General features: G+C 39.9%; 1 protein-coding gene across 1 annotated transcript; it reads left to right on the top strand.

The window, feature by feature from the left end:
* Positions 1–27,686, top strand: myom2b (myomesin 2b). The gene is made up of 40 exons (XM_020941459.2): positions 1–127; positions 310–877; positions 1,971–2,074; positions 3,055–3,112; positions 3,195–3,349; positions 3,418–3,504; positions 4,567–4,655; positions 5,041–5,091; positions 5,163–5,327; positions 5,612–5,773; positions 5,886–6,027; positions 6,497–6,696; positions 8,097–8,150; positions 8,222–8,349; positions 8,476–8,659; positions 8,733–8,907; positions 8,978–9,099; positions 9,247–9,434; positions 9,518–9,644; positions 9,737–9,915; positions 10,331–10,445; positions 10,539–10,701; positions 10,780–10,886; positions 11,628–11,672; positions 12,023–12,159; positions 12,341–12,485; positions 13,465–13,527; positions 13,775–13,842; positions 17,417–17,530; positions 17,655–17,742; positions 18,166–18,204; positions 19,681–19,786; positions 20,887–20,953; positions 21,345–21,441; positions 22,330–22,366; positions 24,459–24,481; positions 24,583–24,638; positions 24,704–24,793; positions 26,531–26,656; positions 27,314–27,686. The coding sequence occupies exons 3-40, from the start codon at positions 1,992–1,994 to the stop codon at positions 27,530–27,532; spliced, it is 4,254 nt and encodes a 1,417-aa protein (XP_020797118.2). The 5' UTR covers positions 1–127; positions 310–877; positions 1,971–1,991; the 3' UTR covers positions 27,533–27,686.

The raw sequence follows: 27,686 nt of genomic DNA on the forward strand, positions 1-27,686 counted from the left end.
AAGCATATAGCAGAAACAGCAGACTACGAACAATGACCAGCAGAGGGCTCCATACAGCAACCCACAGAAAAGCAAGCGGCCGTGATAACTTTCTTGCATGCATAGGCCTAATGACCTAAATTATGCGGTAATTTTGACACTACATTAAAGCAGGATATCCATTATGTTTTTTGAGTGATACCTAGTTGACTTGGTGCATCCAAAATATATATTCATCTTAACCTATTTAGCTACACTTCAATGGAGCCTATTTTTCTTTAGCGTACTAACAAACCTTCTATGTTGCTTTTCTCTTATCTTCCTCTACAGATCATTTTGGTGCCTCCAGCGTCCCTCCAGAGCGTCAGAAATAGCAGTAACTGTAGCTGCTTTTAAAAATAGTCTCTGGCCAAAGTTCAGCATACATCACAGTTTAGGCTACAGGGAGCTCTGAGAGGAAATGTAGCGGATCAACTGTAATGTTTACTGTAAAACCTCAAAAATCATTATGCCAAGTAAGATGTGTGAAAATACTGGCTTTAAGAAGATATTTAAGAGTTGCAATGTGTCATTTTAATAGCCCAAGTAGCCTCTTTATGGCGTTTTGTTATAAATCTAACGCAACAGGTGCACATGCAGGTATTGTTTTTTATACATATACTGTAAGCCTCACACCTGTAGATCTGTCTGTTTTTTGCAGTAGTTTTGCAGTTAGTGGCCGAGAGTCTTGAAGGATACTGGTTATATATAGGCAGCTCTCACCTTATAAGGCCTCAAGGAAGACCAGGTGGGGGTCGGGGGAGACGGGTGGTGGTTTCGTTGGCCTGGCCCAAGGCTTAGGCTGACTCCCTGTGGATTCAGGCTGACAGCCGAAGTTGCTCTAAGGGGATCTAACGGGGTAAGTAAAGCACATTTCCATCATTAATTCATAATAAATATTTAGATGATTGTATATGTCAGATGCAGGGCCTGTATTTAAACCTTTAGTAAATGCAACAGGTGGTAACAATGATGGGATAGGGAGCTATAGGCTATGTTATGGTCCCACAACAGGGCCTAATGAATGTGTCAAGTGATATATGTAATAACAATTAGTTGTTCTGAAAATAATGCCCATGACTGCAGCAGTTATATTCCAGTCTGTGTCAACACATATTTACTCTAAAACCTGATTAACTAAGTAATTTTCAAGTAGGCCTATGACTTATGGCTTATTGTTATTGGGTGAGTATCACTGTCTTCTGTGAGACTTTATTGCATTAAGGGGATTTGTACAGTTAAGGTTAGAGAACTGTGGTGGTTTACAGTTACTGACAGTGGGACTCGAGTGTCATTTGGTAGGCATCTTTGCTGGTACACTGTGGTGGAGAGGTGTTGCTACTTCAGTGCTATGAAAATATGAGCTGGCTACTGAAGCCAAATGATCACACTTTGAAGAATGTTAAGGTTTGGGTAGGGTCCATCTCTACTGGAAGCAATTTTCAGTAGACAAAAAACAATATCTGAATCGACCACATTAAATATTGCCCACAGGGTAATTAAGAGCATACACAGCAGTGATGTGTGAACATAATGATGTAACCCAAACGCACAAACACATATCATATGTGACATCCTATGTCAGTAATCATTAGACTGGACTGCTCTTGTTACTGATCTAATATTAAGACAATGTTTTACACACACAGTTATGAATTCAGTGGTCATTAAAAAACGTGTTTATGTGCCACTGGGCTATCACTTTTTATGATTATTAATTTCATTTGATCATTTTTACCTGTGTATAGGTGACAGCATAATTTCTCCTTACTGGGTGCACATTTTGGTTGTATACAGCCTCATCTTGTCATTATTGTGCTATGGGTAGCTACTATTTGCATGCATATCCTTTACAGGTGGACTTCCAATTTTAGGTCTTTGTGTTTGTGCCATTATCTGTCTGTGCATTTTGTACTGTTTTGTCTTGTATCATGTATGCTGCGGTTCAACAGGTCAGAACCCACTCTGTCATTATGTCGGTGTGGATCAAACCTGGATACTACGACCATGCATATCATCACAAAGAGAGCAGATATGTGGTTAAGGAGTACAGCAGGTACCATCTGTGGCAAATAACAACTAAACACCTGCTAATCTAGACTCTTTAACAGTAGTGAGCTTTTATGTATGTATGTGGTGTTGATAGCATAGGAGCTTTTTTTAAACTGACTTGATGTTTTTCATAGTTCACGTGTGTCACATAGAACCATCTCACCTGTGCCTTTACTGATACCTCTAGATAACAATGCAAACAATGTCTTAACTTACAGATCAAACATGTGTGGCTAACCAACCCATAAATCTTTACATTTACATCTTGATGCATTTATTTCAGGTTTTCTAATCTTTGTTTGTGTAACCAAAGACTGATTCTCTGAACTGTCTCTCTTTAGAGGGCAGAATAAAATGCACTGTTATGTTTGTAGATTTAGTGATCAGTGCTCAGGAAACAGGCTTGGTGCACAGATGGCTTCAAACAAGGTCCAGCTGCTGCAGTGTACTCACAGTCGAATTTAGACTAGTCACCAATAATTGAAGCCGCTACCAACAAGATATTTCAGATAAATACCAAGTCTTACACAAGGAGAAGGACTACAGTGCCAGTTTTTTTGTATTTGTCATGATCAGAAATTGGCTCATGTAAAACTACCTTCTAGACAATAAATCTCTACAACAATACCATATGTGATCTCAGCTATTTCAAATGCTTACAATAAAGAATCATTTTGCCCAAGTTGATTTTGTAAGGATTCATAAACCATGCATCATTTGCTTTGTAAGCTCTATTCTGAATTGACTATACTAAGCTTATTGGAAATAAAACAACTGTGCGGGTCCAGTCATAGCTCCTTCTTAGTCCGTTGGATTCACAGTGCAGTGAGTGTGTCTACTGGCTACACTGATCATTACAACTTTTAAAAACCTGGATTGTGAGCGTTGCAGTTCACTAATCTTTCTTGCGTCAGTCTTCTTCTTTCTTCTTTGTTGTTCTTGCTTTTTGTGCTACTCTTATGTCTGTGTGTTGCCTGTGTTCAGCTCTAAGACGACGGAGGACAGATATGAGCACAAAACACAAGCTTGCATCCAGGAAGTGGTAAAGATCACTTCATCGTTAGAGTTCCTACTTTTATTGCTACCATTTTCTTTTACTAAATTGGATGTGTTGATCTATTTAGGTGAGGTCAAAGATGTTGGACAAGTACGTGCGTGAGGAGCCAATGATCAGGGGTCCACACTTCCTGGTCCGACTCAGATCCCACACAGTATTTGAAAATACTCCCATTCAAATTTTCTGCACTGTGGAGGGCTACCCAACTCCTATTGTGAAATGGTTAGTTTGTAATTACTTCATAATTTGTTTTATTGTGTCAGGGTAAGCTAATATGTCTTTGTTTTTAGGTACAAAGATGGCGTCACTCTGGACATGTCCTCTGGAAGATATCTGGTCCAGTCCAAAGGTGGAGTGCACTCATTGGAAATCTCAAGGTACATGTAACATCAATGTATTACAAACAAGAGGTGGGTAGTTACATTAACTTAAATAACTCTTAAAGAAATATGAGCTTATTGGAGTAGTTTTCATACACCGCACTTTTAGTCTTACTTGAGTGGTACATTTTACATTGTGACAGTACTTTAGGTTTAGATTAATCTTCCCACTGTGTGTAAGTCTGCAAGTGACTGATGTTAGATGATTTCACCAGTTGTGTTTTTTTACATCATTCCTGCAGGTCTATCCATTGAAAATACCATATTAGTTTTTCAGATTTTATTTAGTTTTCTATTTTTTGTTCCCTATTCTTAAGTTACTTTATAATTTTGTTTCCCCAAATACTTTTTTACTCTTACTGGAGTAATTTCTCAGACCACTACTTCTGAGTAAGCCTGTTTAGCTCTGTTGTATATCACCAGATTCACCAGTGTTCATGTTAAGTTCAGTGCTGAGTTACTGTGTGAGAGTCAGCTGACTGTCTGTGGAGGGGCCATTAAGAGTATGCCCCTCCAGTCTCAGGAGTCTCAGCTGTTCGGGAGCTGACCTCAGTGCTATGTGATACTCCAGCACTCCTACACTCATTCGCTTACAGTCACTTTTAAATCCTTAACAGTTCTGCAGTCAGATAAATTGTTAGCTTGTGTGGTTTGTTTGAATCTAATACTAAACGCTTGTTAACCTTACTGCAGGACTGTTCTAAACATAACTGTAATACAAAAACCTTTATAGTCTGTAAGTCTTTTTCTTTTTTTTTTACATCACAACATTCCTGTTGACAATCCTCACTCACACATCCAGAGATTTACAGTAGGTGTCTGATGCAATATAGTCACCAGCAATGCCAATGGTAATCCTCTATGCCTCTATACCCATTGTTTAGCATTCCTCACACAGATTTTATTTTCTAGACAGGGGATTGCACCAGTCTTCCATCATTTTATTAATTTGCTAATGGCCCTAAACATTAAATTCTGTTTAATTAAAGTTCAAAGTTAAGTCATTTGTGTTGTAGCCTTATCAGTTTATTATATTTTTGTTTTGTTGTGTTTGAATAGATGTACAACTGATGACACAGCCCAGTACACTGCTGTGGCTGGTAATTTGCATGGACAGGCCTCCACTCAAGCCTCGGTCATTGTCAAAAGTAAGTCAAATTCGTAGGTAATTTAATTTTGTGCTTGCAAAATACAATTCTTCCAGAGGAGACTTTTAACAAAACTTGATAAGTAAACTTTGACAAAGGGTCAGCAATGCCAGTGGAGATTTTAATAGCTTTATTAGGGTACATACTTCTCTTGGGGCATGTACACAGCAATCCATTTAATGCCTGCACCCTGTGACCTAGCGTATAGTGTTTTGGGGACATATTTTCATAATTATATCAACACAATTATATCACACAGTCCTTATCTCATTATGAAGGTAATGTCATGAATGTGTATCATTGCTTTCATTTGTCACCCTCTTTGTTATATTTAACATTTCATGTGCTAAATTTGAACCACCTGTTTTTATTTGTAATGATGCAGGGTACAAACAAGAGGAGGAGACCTGCCCTTACGGCTGGATGCCCTTCACTGGTGGGAGACCTAATTATTACAACCAGTTGCAATGTTTTATGTTCTAATCTTGTCTTTTTTTATTCATTTAGCTGCAATGCTTCCAAAAATCACCTTCACTAAAATCAATATCACATTTCTGAAGACATTTGGTCCAGTTTTTGCTACTGAGGGGGAGTCTGCTACTCTGACTGCCACTATGACACTGAGCCCCAACCTGGCCAACCTGCAGCCTGAGGCACAGTGGTACAGAGATGGTAACTTTTGGATAATAGCATCATAAATACTAAAATAATAGCTCTCTGCATTGTCTTTGTAATTTCATATTCTTGTCCCAATTCAGTAAGTCTTTAACCACAGGCGTGAACAGATAAAATTGGAATATGCTATGGGTATTATTTTATAGACCATTAGCAGTACATTGTTCATTTTAATCTGGAAATATGGGTTATGAAATAAGCTATAAAGACAGCTGTTACTTAATCAATTACTCCTATAAAATTGTACCATAAAAGACCTTTTTTTTGTGTTTTATTCAAAGATGTCCGCCTCACTGATTCTAAGTGGGTCAAGATTGAGACTGGCAGAGGAGTGACTACTTTGACCCTCCCCAACATGTACAAAGATGATGAGGGCCTCTATACCCTGCGTATGGTAACCAAAGGAGGAACTGCTGAACATAGTGCCTTTGTCTCTGTTGCGGGTAAAATAAAACATATTTTATGCATGCATTTTATACTTTACATATCTGATCGTCTCTGTGTCATATTAATCTAGTGTCTGCCACTTTAATGTATTGCTGTTATTTGTTATAGATGGACCTCCCCCAATGCCCAATGCCCCTGGAGCTCCTATGGACATCAAGATTCATGATGCAAACAGAGACTATGTGATTGTGTCCTGGAAACCTCCTAACACCACAACTGAGGGCCCAATCATTGGATACTTTGTGGACAAGTAAGTTAATTACTTTTAATGTACGCTTTAAAAGCCCATACTCATAAAAACACACATTATTGTAAGTGATGCAAGCTGTACTTTACAGGCAACATAAACCTTACCAATGGTCCTTATTTATTTATTTGCTTTATATAACTGGGACAGTGTACATTAATCAACATTTCTATAAATGTACCAGAATTATCCAGAGAGGCTATTTTGTAGTCCCTGGGTAGATGGTAAAATGGTCACCCTAAAAACAAGTGCAATTATAGAAAACGGCAGTGAAGATACAAACAATCATTAAGGGCCATTAAATATACCACATATATTTTCTGTGGTGAAAAATACCTTGAATAGAAGAAGTTATTTTACTCCCTTACTTCTTAATCTACATTCAAGAATGTTCTATGACCACTGTGTTTCCTAAGTTTTATTTGCACTTTATCTCTTAAATGCACACTGTTAATTTCTTTCTGTATTTCAGATGTGAAGTTGGAACAGAAAACTGGACTCAGTGCAATGATCACCCCATTAAGATCTGTAAATACCCAGTTTCAGGGCTTTTTGAAGGACACTCTTACTACTTCAGAGTGCGAGCTATTAACTCCCATGGCACCAGCAAACCATCACGTATGTCCGATCCCATTGCCGCCCTGGACCCCACTGAATTCGAGAGGCTTCATAGTAAGTTTCACTAGAGCTTAATGCTCTTATCCAGTATGTGTGCCTTTCTTATTCTTACTGCCTCACATTGGTATTGACTTAAATAAACTGAATATATCACAGAAGCAATTAGGCAAGTAAGCAATTACAAAATTACTACATTAATAATCATGAGCTGTACTGCCGGCTGCTGTTTGTGTTATTTTGTTTCCCGCTTCTAGATTAACATATCAAAGCTCTATTCAAGGCTTACACATGTACGCTAATGTAAACTGTTAGCATTGTGCTCATTTTTCAACAATTACTAAAATCCAAACAAACATTCTAGCAAACCCATACTTGAATATGGAGCTGGATGAGAGGCTAGAATTTGCAATTTAACTCAAGTCAGATTGCAGATTTGTTTTATGGTTAATAAGTATAAGTACTGGGCCTATCCTCATTCAATGTCTTCTCTGCCAGTATGAAAAAATATATATATGTGAAATTATTTATTTTCAATATTTTCAGGAAGTGATGTGATTCAAATCCAAAGACATGTTTGTTTTCAGTTGAATCAACTTTAAGCCATATGATAACCAAGTCCTTACGATGGTGACGGTTACACCCTTATCATCAGAAAGCCCCCTAGTCAGAAAGCCCACTAGTCAGAAGGCCCTGTATTGAGAAGGCCCACTAGTCAGAAAATCATTACCTCTTCTGTTGGTTTGTCAGCAACATATCTCTTGAACAATTGAATGTATATTTGATGAAAGCAACAGGGAATAATCCCTGGATATCAGGGAAGAATTAGTAAACTTTTGGATGTATACCAATTAAAAATGGCTGCAACATCAACATTTTTAGAGATATTGACAGGAAAACGCATGCATAACAGCATTAGCTAAGGCCAGCATTACTTAATTTGTTGGTTTACAAACCCACCAATGCTATATTAAAAGAAAAAGATTTAAAATAAAATTGAAATGAAGGTTGTAGAGCTCGAATTACTGAATATTTTGCAAGTTGTTGCCTGAAAATCAGACAATTATTAACCCTGTTACACTTAAAACAGCCATTTCCACCCAAATCATTACTTCCTCAAACATTTTTGCTGTATTTTAAGGGTTTAATATATTTATTACTTTTAATATTTACTTTTTAAAATATTTAAAACTTGAAATACAATTTCATTTGTAACAATTTGTAACACTACCTGAACATGGATTTTCTGACTAGAGGGTCTTCTGATGATAAGGCTGACCCCATGATGACAGGATTCAACATTTGAAAATCAGACGTTTGGACAGTTCTTCCAAAAACAATACATTTCTCATAGAGTTATAGAAATTGTGATGTCACTAAATTCACTAGAATGTAAAAGCAATCTGTTATCTATTTTTATCATTGTTGGTGTTTTATCTGTGTTTTTTCTCACTCAGGCAAAAAACTGGGTGGAAAACTGGATGTTGTGTCTTACCATGATGACCATGAAGGTGAGATTCTTCTTGTAGACTACAAATAACCTTAATGAAGTAAAGAGTGCATAAAATTGCGTTTTTTGTAGAGGAGGGACACCCACCACCCACTCCAACAGGGATCTATGCCTCTGAAACTGACAGGACCTATGTTGTCCTGAGCTGGAAGGCCCCTGCATATTCTGCCAAGGCTCCCATGTGGTACTATATAGAGAAGGTAAGATAATTTATTTTAATTAAATTAACAAATTATGCAATATTTTTTTTTAAATTAATAAGCAGTTTAAGTGAGGATCATCTGTTATCTTGTGTGTTTAACCACTCTTTGCTTGTTTAATTCCAGTCCATGGCAGGCAGTGGTGCTTGGCAGCGTGTGAACACCCAGGTGCCCATTCGCTCTCCACGTTATGCAGTCTTTGACCTTGCTGAGGGAAAAGAATATCAATTCAGGGTTTTGGCTGCCAATATGTATGGCACCAGTGAGCCATCAGAGCCATCCAAACCTGTAGAGACTCAGGAACTTAAAGGTATTCATATTTAAATTCAGTTTACCTTAAAAGCCAACCTATGTGAAAAATTATGTATTTGTGGTGTGTTTAGGTGTACCATCTGCTCCTGGTCAGGTGGTTGCTACAAGAGAGACTGATACTTCTGTGCTTATCCAGTGGGCTCCCCCTAAGGAACCTAACAATTTGATTGGCTACTACATTGACCAGTGTGTAAAAGGCTCTAAGGACTGGACCTCTGCCAACCACAAACCACACAAGAGCACCAAGTCGGTTTAAGATACAATAAGTGTTGTATTGTGTGCATATGTTATGTAATTCAATGTTCTTGCTATTCAGGTTTGTGGTGAGTGGACTGACAACCGGAGAGACCTATGTTTTCCGTGTCCAGGCCATCAATGAGCTGGGTCTGAGTGATGAGTCCCAAGAGTCTGCCCCACTTATGGTCAAGGCTGCCCTGAGTCAGTCCTTTGTGTTTATTGATGTTTCTATTGACCCATGTAGTCTAGTGCTTTGTTAAATAATCTACACAGTAGTGGCAAAATGGCATTACCTAAATATTAACATATTATAATCACTTACTTTGTTATGTGCTTATTGTGTTTTAGCCCCTCCCTCTGCCCCTTATGACATTGCTCTGCTGAACTGTGATGGCACCTCAATGGTCCTGAACTGGAAGAAGCCCCTTCACTCTGGAGGGTCAAAGGTTAAGGAGTATTATGTGGACAAGAGACGTAGTGGTACAAGTGTATGGAGGGAGGTTCATATCCCCCCAGTGACAGAAAGAGTTTATAAGGTAACGCTGTAAACATTTTTCCATATAGTTTTTTTCTATATTTTTGAGTCTCTTTTGTTAAGTTGAAGTTTTGTGTCCTTTAGGTGGAGGGCCTGACCACAGGAGCAGTCTATCAGTTCCAAGTGTATGCTGCCAGTCTCGCCGGTCTTGGACCAGCTTCAAAACATTCAGCTGATTTGACCTGTGATGCTTGGAATATGCCTGAACCTGGTTTGTAATAAAGTTATATTTTGTCTGACCTTCACTGAACTAATAAGTACACCCCTCTCTTTAACAAAATTGCATTTCTTCATGTATGCCAGGTCCTGCCTATGACCTAACCTTCTGTGAAGTCAGAGATAATTCAGTTATGGTTGAGTGGAAGAAACCTTTATATACTGGTTCTGGACCAATCACTGGGTATCACGTTGAGTATGCTAAGACCGGCTCTTCTGACTGGAGCACGGCTAATGAGACAGCTGTCAGTCAACGCTTCCTCAAGGTCTGATGACAATCCTTTTAACTTCCATTTATTTTATTTAAATTAAAAGGAAAAATGATGGGGTGATTTCACCATGATAATTAAGGAATGTACTCCACATCTATAAAGATAAATCATTTTTTATTATTAGTATTGTCTTTATGTTTCAACAACTCTTGTTCAAGGGCTCTATTATGCTTTGTAGAAACAGTAGCACACATTTGTGTAACACTGACATCTAGTGGATTAAGTGAATAATTACTTGGAGTATCATTTAACTGTCTACAAATATAGAAATATACTGTAGTAGTAACATTAAATTACATTTGTCAGATGATCGCCATTGTTCTTATTCATTTACAATGTATTTGTGATTCTAAGTTAACCTGAAATATAGTAGCTTCATTAATATTTATATCTCACATTATATTGAAAGGTAACAGGTTTGGAGGCTGGTGCCAATTATGTGTTCAGAATTCGGGCTGTGAATGCTGCTGGAAAAGGAATGGCTTCAATGCCCTCTGACCCTGTGACTGCCAAAGCTGTGGAAGGTGCACATATCACATTATAACATATAATGTGCATTTTAAATATTTAGAACAGATAGAAATTATTACTTGAAACCTGTCATTGCTTTTTGTTAGGTTCTCAGGAGGTGTCCTGTGGTGTGGATGAGAAGACTGGTGACATTGTTTTGTCTTTTGAGTCCTGCCAAATTAAGGACGGCTCTCAGTTCATCTGGAAGAAAGATTATAAAGAGATCACAGACTTTTCTAAAGGAGTAGTGATAAAGACTGAAGGGAGCCAGTGAGCATTTACAAACACACAAATGCACATTATTATTCTGTCCAAGTACAGTCTCATCCCCACTGTCTCTGCCCACAGGTCTAAACTGATCTTTACCAACGCCGACAAAGAGGACTTTGGCACATACAGTGTCAGTGTCACCAATACTGATGGAGTTTCCTCCAGCTATTCAATTTCAGCAGAAGGTATGACACAGCACATAGTAAATAGTATGAATATATTCTATTATTCAAAAAAAATACAGTAGATTGAGGCATTATGTGATATATTGCACCAGAATAAAAAACAACATTCACATCATTACTAAAATGCTAAAATGTGCATAACAACAAAAACACGAAATACCAATCCAACAGAAAAATATAGCATCTTCTGCTGATGTTCAATACTTTTTAAAAAGGAAAATACAATAGCCATACACATCAGATGAAACACATTGTGGCTGCAAGTCACAGAGAAGACTGGTGCAATGCTCTTTTCTTACTGTTGCACCATTGCCCACTAGGCTATATGATGTGACTCTGAAAGATGTAAAGTGGTTTCATTTAGCCTAGAGTTTTACACTTTAATTTAGCCTCGCTCATAAATTTCCAGTCTTTGTGTCTTCATTTATTAAACTTGCGAGTGAAGTCTCCCAAAGTGACACACTGTGCATTTGCTGAACTGCTTTGTTTTTCCATAACTATTGTTTTGGAGCGCAGAAGCCTCGGCCTTCTCCCCTGTGGTTGTTTACTTTAGTCTTTTATTTCTCTATCTCCTACAATTTTAATTCTAGTGCTAACTTTTCCCCTCCAAATGGCCTTAATATATCTACTCCCCCATCTTAAATCAGTGTTAAAGTCTGCATATAAAGAGTAAGCTCCATTTTAATTACTTGTTTTTGCTCTTGGCTGAATGAAATGGACTGCTTTCTCTTTTTCTTTTAGAGTTGGCCAAGATGCTGGCACTGAGCTACGATATCAGACACCCAAGTAGGTTCAATCTCTTCTATTATCTGTCTTTGTCTGTCCTAATCTTCATTCTTGTAGTATGCTTTCTGTGCATTATTACTTTAATATGCTCATCGTTCTTTCTCCTTTTATTTGCACATTTCTTTTCTTCTATGCCATCACTTTTCTTTGTTCTCAACGCCTTTGAACCTTTCAATATTTTCATTTCATTTGATCCACAAAAAGTCTTACCTACTTTTGCATCACCTGCCTGGCTACTATTCAGCCCCTCTGTTCTTTCGCATCACGTCACACTTTTTCTCTCATCTCTAAGTGCTTTAATAAATAATCAGTCAACAATGTAATTACCTGGTGACCTTCTTGTGCTCCAGTCATCCCACTGAAGACCGAGTTGGACTACAAGATTCTGGAAAGAGGCCGAATGAGGTTCTGGCTGCAGGCTGAAGAGATTTCACCCAATGTCACCTACAAATTCTTCGCTAACAACAAGGAGCTGTCTGGAGCCAGCGTAAGATGCACAACAAGAAGAAGATAAAAAATAAATCTATACATTACAGAGATACATTAGTGGTGACTTATTCAACCTTAGCATATCAGTGCATCTCTGTTAAAAGAACTCCTATCGTTGAGTGCTGTTTTTACTGTAAAGAAAGGTATAATTTAGCTCTGCATTTCTCTACTGTCTCCAGCCGAACAAGATGGGTCATGATGTGGCCACAGGTGTGATTGAGTTCATCATGGACCATTTCACTGAGGACAATGAAGGCACATTCACCTGTCAGATCACGGATGGTGGCGGCAAAGCACAGAGCTCTCTGGTTCTGATTGGAGATGGTATGTGGGGACAAGTCACGATGCACATATACTCTATGATCGATGCAAAAAACACATAGAACTAGTGATAATAAAATGAAGGGAAGACATAGAGCTTCTGAAAAGTAATTTATCTGGTCTCAGATATATATTAGACCAAATTCTTTATTTGCGATTAAAATTGAGTCAATACTACATTAATTATAAGTATTATGACTTAAGAGTTAATCAATAAATAATTCTAATCAGATTTTTAATCATTGTCTGGAATACACCAACTGTAAAACACATGCCAAAAGACATTAAATCAGAATGTTAAAAAAGGAACAGAATTGCCTAAATAATACACTTTGTTCATAATTCTATCTTTAATTTCTAAATATATCTTTTTTTTTTTTCCTTTTGATTTTGTTGAAATGATACACATGTAAGGTAACTTCTCTGGACCAGAGAATGGCTTTAGACTTATCAGTATTCATGCAGACAAGCAGATATTGCCACCAAGCCTGGTCACAGTATGTAGTGATGCATGTTTTGGCAACACCTGTAAATGATGATAAAACATCCAGGGATTTTTTTTATTTAAATATAGGTTCAAATTCGACTCTACACATGTTTGGACTTTAATATGGACTCAGACTAAGTCATATTTATAGAGACATATTGCTGCATAGAAATCACAGTTATGACTAAATATATTCATAAATACTAGCTGCACTTTCTAAAGACACTTATGAAAGAAAACAACTTCCTGTCTTAAAAAAATACACCACTTACGGTGCACTACATTACTGCAAGGTTTTTAATGATATGGAAATGTATGCAACTTAAGGACAAGTTGATTCCAAAATGTAGATGAGTGCATTTATAAATTATGATTATGTTCTCATCCTTTGAATGAATTAGCTTGATAATTCACTAAAAGAATATATAGGGAGCCATGACAGCACTTTGATCTCCTAATTATTCAGTGTTTATGTGCATCTTTATGTGTGCGCAGCTTTCAAGGCAGCTCTGGCTGAGGCTGACTACCAGAGGAGAGAGTACATCAGAGTCAAGGAGGGTAAGCAGCACATCATTGCTTTTAATTTATATGAGATTTACTTTACAACACATGAGGCAAGTTGACTGCTTGGGTTTTTCCTGAGAGACAAGTGGTGCAGCTAATGTTGAAGAAGGAGAAATCAGCCAGGAGTTAAAGCGCGAATATCATAAGCATGTGGTGTAAAAGGGATCAGGACACAGAGAGTAAAGCTAATGCAATCAAAGTAGGTGGATAATGATGTTTTAGGCTGTTTTATTCCCCACAGGACCCCACTTCAGTGAGTTTCTGTCACTGCAGGTTGGAGACGACTGCTCCGTAACTCTGGTCTGCAAGGTACACAAAACACAACACAAATATTGTACCACATTAAGAATACAAACAAATGTAGATTAGATTTGTACAGCCATAATCAAATGAGAGTGAGTTTAATTCAACTAAATGCATTTTAAAGATGAAGAAAAATGCTGATAAAGTGTTTATGCAAAAAATGTATAATGACTGATTTTATTTAGGAAAAATCTTAATAATTATTTTATAATAAAATAAAACTTGTTGATCTTTTACTTGATTTCATGGATGCTGAAGTAGTTAATTTCATGCTGACATTCAAAATTAAAATTATTTCTATTAAACAAGTTGACTCCCGCCCCTCCTTGAACCGTCACCTTATTGTGGTGGAGGGGTTTGAGTGCCCAAATGATCCCGGGAGCTATGTTGTCAGGGGCTTCATGCCTCTGGTAGGGTCACCCAAGGCAAACAGGTCCATGGAGGACGGGTCAGACAAAGAACGGTTCAGAAGTCCCATATGATGAGTCACATGCAGAGGCCAGTTACGTCACCCGGATTGGCGTCACCGGGGCCTCACCCTGGAGCCAGGCCTGGGGTGGGTGCTCGCCAGCAAGCGCCTGGTGGCCGGGCCTTCCCCCACGGGGCCCGGCCGGGCTTAGCCCGAAGGAGCGACGTGGGGCCGTCCTCACGTGGGCCCACCACCCGCGGGAGGAGCCATATGGGGCCGGTGCAGAGAGATCTGAGCAGCAGTCGACGGCGGGGGCCTCGACGACCGGATCTCTGGACATGGAGACTAGCTCTGGGGACATGGAATGTCACCTCGCTGGGGGGGAAGGAGTCTGAGCTTGTGCGGGAGGTTGAGCGTTACCGACTAGATATAGTTGGCCTCACCTCCACGCACAGTTTGGGCTCTGGAACCCAACTCCTTGAGAGGGGCTGGACTCTCCATTTCTCTGGCGTTGGCGGGAGCGGCGGCGGGCTGGTGTGGGCCTGCTCATTGCCCCACAGCTCAGCCACTGTGTGTTGGAGTTCACCCCGGTGAACCAGAGGGTCGCGTCCCTGTGCCTTCGGGTCGGGGACAGGTCTCTCACTGTGGTGTCGGCCTACGGGCCGAACAGCGGTGCTGAGTACCCGGCCTTCTCGGAGTCCCTGGGAGGGGTACTAGACAGTGCACTGACCGGGGACTCCGTTGTTCTCCTGGGGGACTTCAACGCCCACGTGGGCAACGACAGTGACACTTGGAGAGGGGTGATTGGGAGGAACGGCCTCCCTGATCTGAACCCGAGCGGCGTTTTGTTATTGGACTTCTGTGCTAGTCACGGTTTGTCCATAACGAACACCATGTTTGAGCACAAGGGTGTCCATAAGTGCACGTGGCACCAGGACACCCTAGGTCAGAGGTCGATGATCGACTTTGTAGTCGTGTCATCTGACCTCCGGCCGCGTGTCTTGGACACTCGGGTGAAGAGAGGGGCTGAGCTGTCAACTGATCACCACCTGGTTGTGAGTTGGGTTCGCTGGCGGAGGAGGAAGCCGGAAAGACCTGGCAGGCCCAAGCGTGTAGTGAGGGTCTGTTGGGAACGTCTGGCGGAGGCCTGTGTCAGAGGGACTTTCAACTCGCACCTCGGGGAGGACTTCTCCCGGATTCCGGGGGAGGCTGGAGATATGGAGTCTGAGTGGGCTTCATTCTCGGCCTCTATTGTCGATGCGACTGCTCGGAGCTGTGGGCGTAATGTCTGTGGTGCCTGTCGCGGCGGCAATCCCTGAACCCGGTGGTGGACATCGGAAGTAAGGGATGCCGTCAAGCTGAAGAAGGAGTCCTATCGGGCCTTGCTGGCTCGGGGGACTCCTAAAGCAGCTGGCGGGTACCGGCGGGCCAAGCGTGCTGCAGCCCATGTGGTTGCGGAGATTCTGGCAAACCGTCCGGCGCCTCAGGAGGGGGAAGTAGTTCTTCACCAACACTGTTTACAGTGCGGGGGGAGAGCTGCTGACCTCAACTGGGGACATTGTCCGGCATGGAAGGAATACTTTGAGGATCTCCTCAATCCCACCGTCACGTCTTCCGAGGAGGAGGCTGGGTACTCGGAGGCAGACTCATCCATCACCCTGGCTGAAGTCACTGAGGTGGTTGGAAAGCTCCTTGGTGGCAAGGCTCCGGGGTTGGATGAGATCCGTCCTGAGTACCTTAAGTCTCTGGATGTTGTGGGGCTGTCTTGGCTGACATGCCTCTTCAACATCGCGTGGCGGTCGGGGACAGTACCTCTGGACTGGCAAACCGGGGTGGTGGTCCCTCTGTATAAGAAGGGGGACTGAAGAGGAGAATCCGGCCGATAGTCGAACCTCGGATCCAGGAAGAGCAGTGTGGTTTTTGTCCTGGCTGTGGAACACTGGACCAGCTCTACACTCTCCATCGGGTGCTCGAGGGTTCATGGGAGTTTGCCCAACCAGTCCACATGTGCTTTGTGGACTTGGAGAAGGCATTCGACCGTGTCCCTCGTGGTGTCCTGTGGGGGGTGCTCTGGGAGTATGGGGTCTGGGGCCCTTTGCTAAGGGCTGTCCGATCCCTATATGACCGGAGCAGGAGCTGTGTTTGCATTGCCGGCAGTAAGTCAGACCTGTTCTCGGTGCATGTTGGACTCCGCCAGGGCTGCTCTTTGTCACCTGTTCTGTTCATTGTGTTTATGGACAGAATTTCTAGGCGCAGTCAGGGGCCGGAGGGGGTCCGGTTTGGGGACCACAGGATTTCATCTCTGCTGTTTGCGGATGATGTTGTCCTGTTGGCTTCATCGAACCAGGACCTGCAATGTGCACTGGGGCGGTTTGCAGCCGAGTGTGAAGCGGCTTTGATGGAGATCAGCTCTTCTAAGTATGAGGCCATGGTTCTCGACCGGAAAAAGGTGGCTTGCCCTCTCCGGGTGGGTGGGGAGTCTTTGCCTCAAGTGGAGGAGTTCAAGTATCTCGGGGTCTTGTTCACGAGTGAGGGAAGGACGGAATGTGAGATTGACAGGCGGATCAGTGCAGCTTCGGCAGTGATGCGGTCGCTGTATCGGACCGTTGTGGTGAAGAGGGAGCTGAGTCGAAAGGCGAAGCTCTCGATTTACCGGTCAGTCTTCGTTCCTACTCTCACCTATGGTCATGAGCTCTGGGTAGTGACGGAAAGGACGAGATCGCGGATACAAGCGCTTGAAATGAGTTTCCTCCGCAGGGTGACTGGGCGCTCCCTTAGAGATAGGGTGAGGAGCTCAGTCACGCGGGAGGAGCTCGGAGTAGAGCCGCTGCTCCTCCACGTCGAGAGGAGCCAGTTGAGGTGGCTCGGGCATCTGTTCCGGATGCCTCCTGGGTGCCTCCCTCGGGAGGTGTTCCGGGCATGTCCCGCCGGGAGGAGGCCCCGGGGAAGACCCAGGACACGCTGGAGGGACTATGTCTCTCAGCTGGCCTGGGAACGTCTCGGGGTTCCCCCGGAGGAGCTGGAGGACGTGTCCGGGGTGAAGGAAGTCTGGGAGTTCCTGCTTAGGCTGCTGCCCCCTCGACCCGGCCCCGGATAAGCGGACGAAAATGGATGGATGGATGGAAGTTGACTCCCAGTAATGTTCTTAATAGTACTTTTTCTAATGTGCAGGTTGCTAATCTGAAGAAGGAATCTGAGTTCCACTGGTACAAAGAAGACACAGAGATTATCCCTGATGTTAAACCTGATCTGGGATCAGGTGTCTGCAAACTCCCCATCAAACTGGTAATGGCTCTTTCAGTGCATACGGACCTGCAAATGCATGAATGTGTTTGTTCGGATAATAATGTGAGTTCTATTATTGTATGTTTTCTCCTTTTACGTAAGTGCTATGAATATCTTCTTTCAGTTTTCCCTGAAGACAACAGGAATTTACAAAGCCACCATTAGTGATGATAGAGGAAAAGATATGAGCCAAATTGATGTCTCTGGAAAAGGTAAATTCGCAATCAACACAAATGTTTAAAAGCTTTTAAGGAGTTCTTGTGTGAGTGTGGCCTCTACATGACAGTGTTTACTCAGGAGAAATCCTTTTTAATTTCCCAGAGTGAATGTCCCCTCCATAAGCTCTGCATGTGTTATAATCCTCTTCAGATCAACCTCTATATCAGGAGTATTTAATCACTTTATAAGAAGGAGATTAACCAGCAAACACAGATCAAGACACCCTTTTGTTTAAGGCGGAAAATAGAAAAAAATCCATTTGCATAAATTGGTTAGTACAGTGTTAGCAGAGAAAGTGCAAACAAATCCTTAATGCACTTTAGGGTTTAATTAAAAGTTCACCTCCCGGTTGGCTTTTTAAGATGCCACTGGAGGGCGTTCTTTCTTGACCCCATGTCTGTTCTGTTCTATTCCAGTGTTTGAGGATGCCATAAACAAGATCAGCCAGCTGGCAGGTAGGTGTCAAACCCACTCACGCCCACATACAGGATACAATACATGTCATATTATTAGCTCACTAACACACATTGATTTTGAGTACTGTGCCAAACATTATCATTATCAACAGCCCAAGCAAAACATCTAAATTTAACACAGTGTGAGATTTCGAGGATGCACTGCAGGCTTGTATTTCTATTCCAGCATGGCCTGCACACTCACTTCAGAGGCAGGCAGAGGCATTTGGCCATCACAGCACCGTGTGGTGAAATCATGTTAAAATTCCTCTTCCACTGCTGTCATAGTGACGGTGTGGAGGAGCATCTTACTCCTATTTTAAGAGATTGTCACTTGACAGCTTGGCACAGACAGTTACAGCCGAGGATGCAAAGAAGAGCGCAGTTCATTACAGGGATGTTAGGGAACCATGGTAATGCTACAAGATGAACATGCATTTGAACACTTTACAAGCAAGCAAGAGATGTGGGACATAAATCATGACGTATTACGTCTACTTAATGTCTTGAATGACTTAAACTTTTTTAGTGATATGGGGATCAAAGAAAATGAATCATCAATCATTGAATATGTATTAACTTTTACATTCACTTACTGTAATGCATCTGTTCCAATGGCTTCCAGTGATCACTACCAAACACACACACATTCATTCTTAAACAAGGTCACATGACAACAGTACACACTTGTTTTAGATGGGGTTGAATTTAGATTGAGAATAGGGATGTCAAGATTATTTGGTTAATCAATAATTGTGATATTTCATTTCATAATCCATAACTGTATGTCCCCAAAAAATAACTGATAATTTCAGAAGCCATTTGTCATTTGAATTCAGTCTACACAAAATGTAATCTTACACGTTTTTATCTGGCTGTTTATGTCACATTAATCTTATCCAGAAAGCTATGAGCAAAGGTGATCTATTACAAAATGTGAATGAAAGAAATTGAAAGATTTCACTTTTGTTAGTGTTAATAATTATGAATAATTGTTCAATCGCAAATCAAGTTTCTTCTCACACGAACACTAAAATTTGATGTTGTGACATCCCTATTTCAATGGCCATTCTTACAATGACATACATTTGCTGAAACACTAAACAACTGACCAACCAAAACATCTATCAAGCAAATACACGTCTCTTCGCTCTAATGGATTTCTATTGTTATTGTGTTTAATAAATAAGTTGTGGTTGATACTGAAGCTGAAATAGCCACAGTACTCTTTATGATTGCTACTGAGTGAGTCACCTTAGAAGATACTATTAGTTGTTTCATTTACTGGTATTGAATCTGATAGATTATAAAGGTTCCATCTGTACCTTTGGCGGTACTGAGGAGAATTGCTTACCTCTTTACTACTCCGAGCTGATAAAAGACTTCATAGCTTCCCAGCAGCAGATCGAATATATGTATAACGCTGATGTCAAGAGTGCCCTGAACGACCCATGTGACCTCAATTGCCTTTTGTAGGAGCCACTGCCGCAGAGCTTGTGATTAACTGCACGGCCACAGGTATCCAGCTGCAATGTCATATGAAGTACTACACATCCGAGATGAACATCACCTGGTACCACGGGTAAGCATGGGTCACTCCAAAATCAGCCCATTTGGTTCACAAGCAAATAATACAAAATTTAGATGTGGTTTCTTTTAAAGGTGTACTGTACTGTAACTTTACTGGTTGAGGGTACACCACGAGCTTGTCTTTATAGAGATGTACTAGTTTGCCTGGAATGCTCTACAGAATGGCATTAAAGGTCCTATATTACACAAAATTGACTCTTGAGAGCTTTAAGCCGTGTTAGAATAGTGTTACCTCATCAGAAGCACTGGTAGATTTGTGTTTTGTTTCATTCACACATGTGTGACTAATCCTGGTTTATTAGTCTGTCTACATCTCTAAAGTTCAAAATGCTCTCTTCCATAGATCAGAAAATAGCATAATATGAGCCCTTTAAATGTATTAAGCTTTGATTTCATTACAAGTCTTTTATGGCTCAAAAATACCTTGAGGGTGACTTCTTTATAGCCCTGTAACCTTCCTCAGTGGCATAACTCACTTGTCTACATTGAAATAGATGCATTTATCGCTTTACTGTGGAACATTCTAGACAAAGCAATAGCATCTCCATGGACACAAGCAGGTGGTGTACCCTCTACAAGAAAAGTCACATAATGCACCTTTAAGGAAGCTAACCACAGACAAAGACACACTCTTTTCTTTTATCTTAAAAGACAAGGGAAAACAATAAGCCACATAATAAAACTTGTGATGGCCACTGGCAAGGGTTTTCATTATCCTGGTTATTGCTGTAAAATTGCTTCTTTTGGGGTGAAAATTACATCCCTATCATTTCCTCCAAAGATGCTTATTTTTGTGGACTTTAAAGCTCTCCATTGTACTCAAGAGATTATAAAACACGTTGGGAGGGACACAGAGGGAGAGGGAACAAAAAAACACAAAAAATAAAAAGAGGAATTAAAGGCAAACTGAGGACGCACGACTTAATTATTTATTGTAAATTACCTCAATTTATTCATCTGTGGGAGAGTATGCATTGGAGAGAGAGAGAGTATCCTTAGGCATAACATAAAACTAGCATGTAAACATGATTTTGTATTTCATATTAAACAGAGCATACCTAAGAAATATGTCATTACTTGTTTGTTTTTTAGAGATACAAAACTTGTTCACAATGACAAATTTGTGATCGGAGGAACCCCTGCTATGGCAACAATGGAGGTAGGCCTTTTTTGCAAACAGATCATACACAGAGAATTATCAAGCAACAAATGACAATAAAAGACCTCAGGCAGAGCTTTTTATGGAGGACTTTAATCAATGTGATGCAAGACTATAATCGAATTAATTAAACTGATAAAACAGCCTTCAAACTGATTTTTATTTTCTATGTAATAAAAGCAAGTTTGGAAATATGGTTAATTAGGTTAATTAAGATTGTACAGGCACTATGTAAGCATTATTTATACTTGTAACGGCTTGATATGTTGTGTTACAATTCACAAATGTCACTTAAAACATATAAGTTAACACTCTATATACTTTTATGTAAGTTGTTATTTTGTGCTTTTTACACCTCTGGGTGGCGCTAACAATCTTGGTTTGTTGTTAGGTGATAGAGCCAGTGGACAAGGACAAGGGAATGTACTCTATTGTCATTGTGGACCCTGAAACGTCTCACAAGAGAACCCTGGACTTGAGTGGTGAAGGTCAGTAAACATTAAAGGGACATATTATGTAAAACTTACTTTTTACGAGCTCTTAACCTTGTTATAAATGTGTTGGCTGAGCATATCCCCACTCAGAGTTGTGTTACAAATTAATTCATGCATGTTTACATAATTTTGTTTTATCTTGTATTTGAGACTAAAAAAGACACACACAAAAAATCAGACGCCGGGTCATGTATGAACGGTAATATGAAAATGTCATGTAGTTGTTTTTTCACCAATAACAACTTACAACTTACATGGTAATCTTGTGCATGGTACAGTGAAATGCCATTATGAATAGGGTCTCTTGTTTTGAACAGGTGGTCAATAAATCTGTTTCTTTATGAAACAGTTTTAGAGCAGTATTGGGTTTTGCAATGAACAGAATACTGGTACTAACATGCTGAGTGGCTATACCAGTTTGATCACTAATTACTATTAGTGGTCAAACTGGTATAACTGGTTCAACTCCAGGTATTGCATATATAGTATCAATTACCATCTATCAATTACCATCTAGCAATGATCATTTAAACAATTTTGTGACATCTGTACACTCACAGTTAAAGACTAGGAGGCATATACTGTGGGGCAGCATGGTGAATGTTTTTGCAGTGAAATCCATTTTAAACCCACGAGAGGAGAGTTGAATGAGAGACTGTCATTCCTTTGAACACCTCAGCTCAGCTGTACAGAGCATTTTGTTTTGCCTCTCAGTACACTTGTCAGCTTGTGTTTTGCCTTCACCCAGGATTTCTATACTTGTCATAACAAATGTTGTCCACCTTCGACAAACCCAAACAAATAAATCATATTCATTGAGGGGAATATGTAAATGTACAGCCAAAAGTTGTGAAATGTTTTTTTTTCTTTTGTTTCTTTCAGCTTATGAGAAAGCCTATGCAGAGTTCCAGAAACTCAAGTAAGAAAAGTTTTCATTTACCTGCTGCGTGAATATTTGTGCTAATGATGAATCACATTTTATTTCCCATTTGAATATGTGTTGCTTCAGCACTGCAAGCCACAGAAAGCTCAAAGTAATGCCAAATGATTTCCCAAGACCTTTTCTGTTTATAGGCTGGTAACAGCATTCCTTATTTTAGTTGTAATTTATTTAGAAACAGATGCTCTCTTGTATTTGTATCCATATAAATTCAATTTGGCCTGAAATTACCTTTTAGACAGATCTTATGCTCACAGAATGCTGCTTCTGTTAACCCAGTGTCCCTGTTGACCTAGTATTGAGCATATCCTTTGTTAGCAGGCATTTCATTTATGCTTCTGGGATGAAAACACAACTGAAAAATAAGCTCTGCATAATTTGGTTGAATTTTCAAATCTTCAATAACAGCAATGCGCTATTTTGATTTCTCAAGCATCCGTAAGTCATTTTTCTCCATAATTCAATCAAGGGCTCTACTGTGAAACTGCTGCATATTCTTGGTAAAAAAAAAAAAAAAAAAAAAAAGTGGAAATAACCAGCTGCTGGAGGTTCTTGAGATCCATCCTAATCCTTTGTATAATTACACCACAGCCAAGACTGGCCTAAAATTCTGTTTAAAACATCAATTTAAAATCCTTTCTCTAAATGCCTCCCACACAGGGCAAACTGTCCAGTCCTTTTGCATTAAACATTTATGAAAAAGATTTAAGGAGCCACATCAGTGAGGAGTGCCAAGAAGAGGGTCGCATTCTTCAAACCACATGCCTCTGTGGGCCTGATTCCATTTGACCTGACAGACAAACAACAAAGCCAGAAAAGCCATGCTTCTTAGATGTTCTTTTACATTGTTCAATATAAAAGCAAAACTGTATATTTTATATCTCAATATGTATTGTAGGTATTAGGGATGGGCATGATTAATCGATTAATCGATAATTGATCATTAAGAATTTCATCGATTACGTTAATTTTAATCGACAAATCGAATGTAGGTTGTTGTGCGTAGCGTGACCAAACAGGGGTCCGTACATGTGTCTCTCTACACTCAGAAGGAGCGAGACACAAACAGTCGGTCAGTCTGCAGCGTACCGAAGCACAAATGTGTATTTAACGATGACTTGTACAAGAAATTCCACGCTTTCCGTTGCGTTCGGGACAAGTGTGAGTCCATGTGCACAGTGTATAAAGCAGGAACATATGTTTCTGTGTCCAGTGGGAAAAAGCTTTACCAGGTGAGAATCGCGCAATGTCGATGACGAGTCCCCACTTCCCACCTCCTGTACGGTGTCCTGGTTTTGACAAACGCAAATATGGTCACACTAACCTGTATTCCACTGAGTCATATCTTTTAATCCGACAGAAATTGAACCGCATCAGCGACACAAGAGCTGCAGTTTTATCTTCGCTTAGTTTATGCAAATTAGCGATGCGGTTTTAAGTTTTGTTTCTGTGAGAGTTGCGCAAAACTGAATTAAACACATTATAATCTCAAACGGGCTGATGTGGCTCTAGAGTCGTTACGGTTTATATGTCGTAAAGTTGAATTTATTTATGCAGATTAGTAGTGCAGATAGTAATAATAACGATGATCATTTTAATATAAAAACGTTAATGATTAATCGATAATCGATCGTTAATTCTTCCAACGATCGATTAAGAAAATTTCATCGAATGCCCATCCCTAGTAGGTATACATTTTTTTTTGCAGTAGTGGGGAGACTTTTGTTTTGTTAAGATTTGAGCTGTAGAAGGTTGAAAAATGTAACTACTCTGGATAACTGTTGCTTAATTCTCCTATTTGTCTGTTGCAGCTCAGGCTTTTTAAATGTATTTATTGTTTAAAAAGTGTTTATTAGTATTATCTTGCTTTTTTTTCAATATTAGTGTTTATAACAGTATATATCTGTAGCAATATATCATGCTTCAAACTGTTATCCTGGCAGGTCTATAAACCAGCATTTCAATTTAGCTACAGTTGTCCATTCAGTGTTGCTGGGATCTATGTAGCAAGCTCAAACTAGTGCATTTGTGGTACCATGTGGATGACTTGTGTTTGCTTTCTATCCTGCAGAGCTGAAGCCTACGCTGAAAAGAGTAAGTATACTTCTGCTGTTGCTTTAGGATATTTACTTTTAGTTTATTAAGTGTATTGATTGAAAAGGTTGCATGTGTAAATTAATGATTTCTTTTTTCAGACCGTGGTAAAGTGGTTGGAGGACTGCCTGATGTTGTCACTATTATGGAGAAGAAGGTACATCATTTTGGTTGTAACCATGTACATAAATAGCTTTATCTTATATTTGTCTTTGTCTTCAGACCCTGAGTTTAACATGTACAGTGTGTGGCGACCCCAAGCCTCAGGTGTCATGGCTCAAGAATGGAGCTGAGGTGGAGCCTGATGATCAGGTATGGTCTATGGGTCCTGTGTATGTTTGGCTTGAGTCACTGAATGTTTGTAGCCTTCACATATAGTGCACGTGTCTGCACTGGCTCTGTACACTTCGTCAGATCAGCCCTTCTCCTCCATGATGAATCACATTATCAAAGAACCTCTGCTGCAACAGTTTCTATTAACTTAAACATAGCATAATTTACAATTGGCACTGTATCCTGCTGAATTAGTTAATTGAGAATACAGATGCATACATACGTAAAGTGCAGTATATCTTAAATCAGTTTGGATTTAACTCAAAAACACAGAGATTAAATAGCTTTTGAAGCCAAATTCACTGCATAACTTAAACCAGCCTTTGAACAGACCAGCTCACTTTGATGGCTCTCAAGCGAATAAGGATGTTTGCTCTTTATTGATATGAGTGGTTGCATTATTAGTAAAGGGTTGCTTACCTGGTAAGTGCATACCTCAGACATAAGTGCGTCATTTCCTTCATCTCTGTGTGTCTATATTTACTGACACGTATTTATTCTTTTTTGCCTTTGTGGAAAGTCTCTTACAAAGAACAATTTCCTGGATCTCCTTCTGGATCAATAAAAATCTAATATACTGTCATCTAAGAGCTGTTGGCTATTGAACTTTTTATATTACATTTGATGTAAAATAAATCACCTGCTTTTAAGTGAAATTTTCTTTAAATATAATGAACAAGTGTTTTTGATAACATGTTTTTAGTTAAACTGACCAATCACAGCAATCATAGGAGCGAATAGACCCAAATATCAACCTTCATTTAGCTTTCAGATGTAATCCTACCTATATACACATGGGGACCCATATTAGTGATCACTACCTCTGCTGACCTACTTACCTGTCTGCAGAGCATCTTTTTCACATCATCAGCATCCTGTGGCTCTCTGCACCTCTGAAGATTTAGTATTGAAAAACTACAGTCCAAAAGGAATTCCTCCCCAACTCTGTTCTCTTCTGTGTTAATTCCATAGCATGTTCAAAATCTAAATTCTAAACAAAACTACTTGGTAATGTTTTTTCCATTAGCTCAAGGTCCTTCTTCCTCCATCTTAGGATGAATAGTAATAAAATACAAAACCCACATATATATTTTCACATATATCTGTATCCAGGAAAGAGTGTACATCATGTAAGGTCTTTGTAACTAGTCAACACTACTAGCTGTTATCAACAAATAAGCAGTGACTCCTGACTCCTTAAATACACTCACATTCAGATGAGTAAATTACTGCAGTTTTTAAGCTTATGTATAAAAAGGCCAAAAAAAAAAAAAAATTAACACAGCATTTGCAAGGGCACAGAGTTTTAATTCCACAGAATAAAAGTGTCTCTTTTTTAATAGAAATGAAATAAGCCTGGTATAAGTGGCACTTGGGGAAAAAAGTGCTTGTCCACAGAACCTTTGCTTTGAGTGGGCAGCTTAAGAGGTATATGTATTCTGTGCAGCACCACTCACAGTCTATGAGTCAGAGCCACATCTCAGGCAAAAGTGGATGTAAACGTAATATTTTTTTCTTTGAAGATGCCATTATCTTTGTTGTTTGTCTGATATCAAAAATAATCTTATGATATGGACTCAATATAGCTTTTACTTAAGGCTTGTCACTCATTGTTAATAAAGTCAGAAAGTTCTAGCATAAGGCATTCTTAATAAAATTTTAAGTGACAGTGTTGAAAAGGCTTAACTTCGTCTTATTTCTATCCTCTTATTGCAGTACGTGGTCTCTCTGGACCAGGGGAAGTTTGCCAGTCTGACCATCAAAGGTGTCTCTATGGAGGACTCTGGCAGATACACCATGATTGTCCAGAACAAATATGGAGGAGAGTCCGTGGACATAGTGGTAAGTGTCATAGCTGAAAAAGAGCACATTTTCTCCAAGCCATGCAATTTCTCTGACCCTGTGTGCCTTTTATTGGGGCTTAAAAGTTAGATAGAGCAAATCATATTTGTTATGGGGCTGATGTAAGGCTTTATAATGTTTGGTCTGACCTTCATTTGCAAGACTTTTTATCATTCAAAATAACAAAATAAAAGAGCTTTGCAACTTTGCAAGTTTGACAATGCCTATGCTAAAAAAATACTTTTGGGAAAATATTTTAGTCAAGATATATGGTATAACATCATGCACAATCTGTCCACTGTTAAATCTAGTCATTTCCACGTTCATTGATTTTTATTAAGATCAATCTAAAACTTTCTTTTACAGCTCATACAAATGAAACTTTGCATGAGACTGGTGCATATTCATCATCATCAGTTATTTACTGACATAGAATCTTAATAACTTTTTACAACTCTGTCATTTTGTCATTTCCAATGATCTCTACTTAATGTATTCTCCCATTAGAGAAGGTATACACCATATTTTTAAGTGTAGACATGTGTTTTGCTACTACCCCCAGCTGTGCCTGATAAACAGCTTGACATAGAGACACGTGGCACGTGGCACACATGTCATTTAAAAAATGATGCACTGACTGCATGTTTTTGTCTCCAGGTCAGTGTTTATCGTCACGGTGAAAAGATCCCCGAGGCCAAACCAACTCTGACTCCCAAGACCCTCATCCCTCCAAAACTGCCCATTGAGATCCCTCAGCCTAAGACCCAGCCTGCTGCCCCTAGCCCCGCCCCAAGCCCGGCCCCTACCGCAACAAGCCCCACCCCCAAGGCCACAGGAAGAGGAGTGAAGAGTCCCACTCCCACAAGAAGGAAGTAGAAAGTGTCCCTAAACATAGAAAACCAACATGAAACCCTTTACTGATGACTCCTTTGGGCCTGTTCCTGCTGAAAAAAACTAAATGGTGCGAGAAAATGTGAAAAAATGACTGAAACATATCTGAAATAAAATAAAACCTGCAATTATAATAAAG

The sequence above is a fragment of the Boleophthalmus pectinirostris genome, unplaced genomic scaffold (genome assembly GCF_026225935.1).
Source record: "Boleophthalmus pectinirostris isolate CB_2022bp ecotype Guang Dong unplaced genomic scaffold, ASM2622593v1 HiC_scaffold_19, whole genome shotgun sequence".
In the NCBI taxonomy this organism is placed as follows: Eukaryota; Metazoa; Chordata; class Actinopteri; order Gobiiformes; family Gobiidae; genus Boleophthalmus; species Boleophthalmus pectinirostris.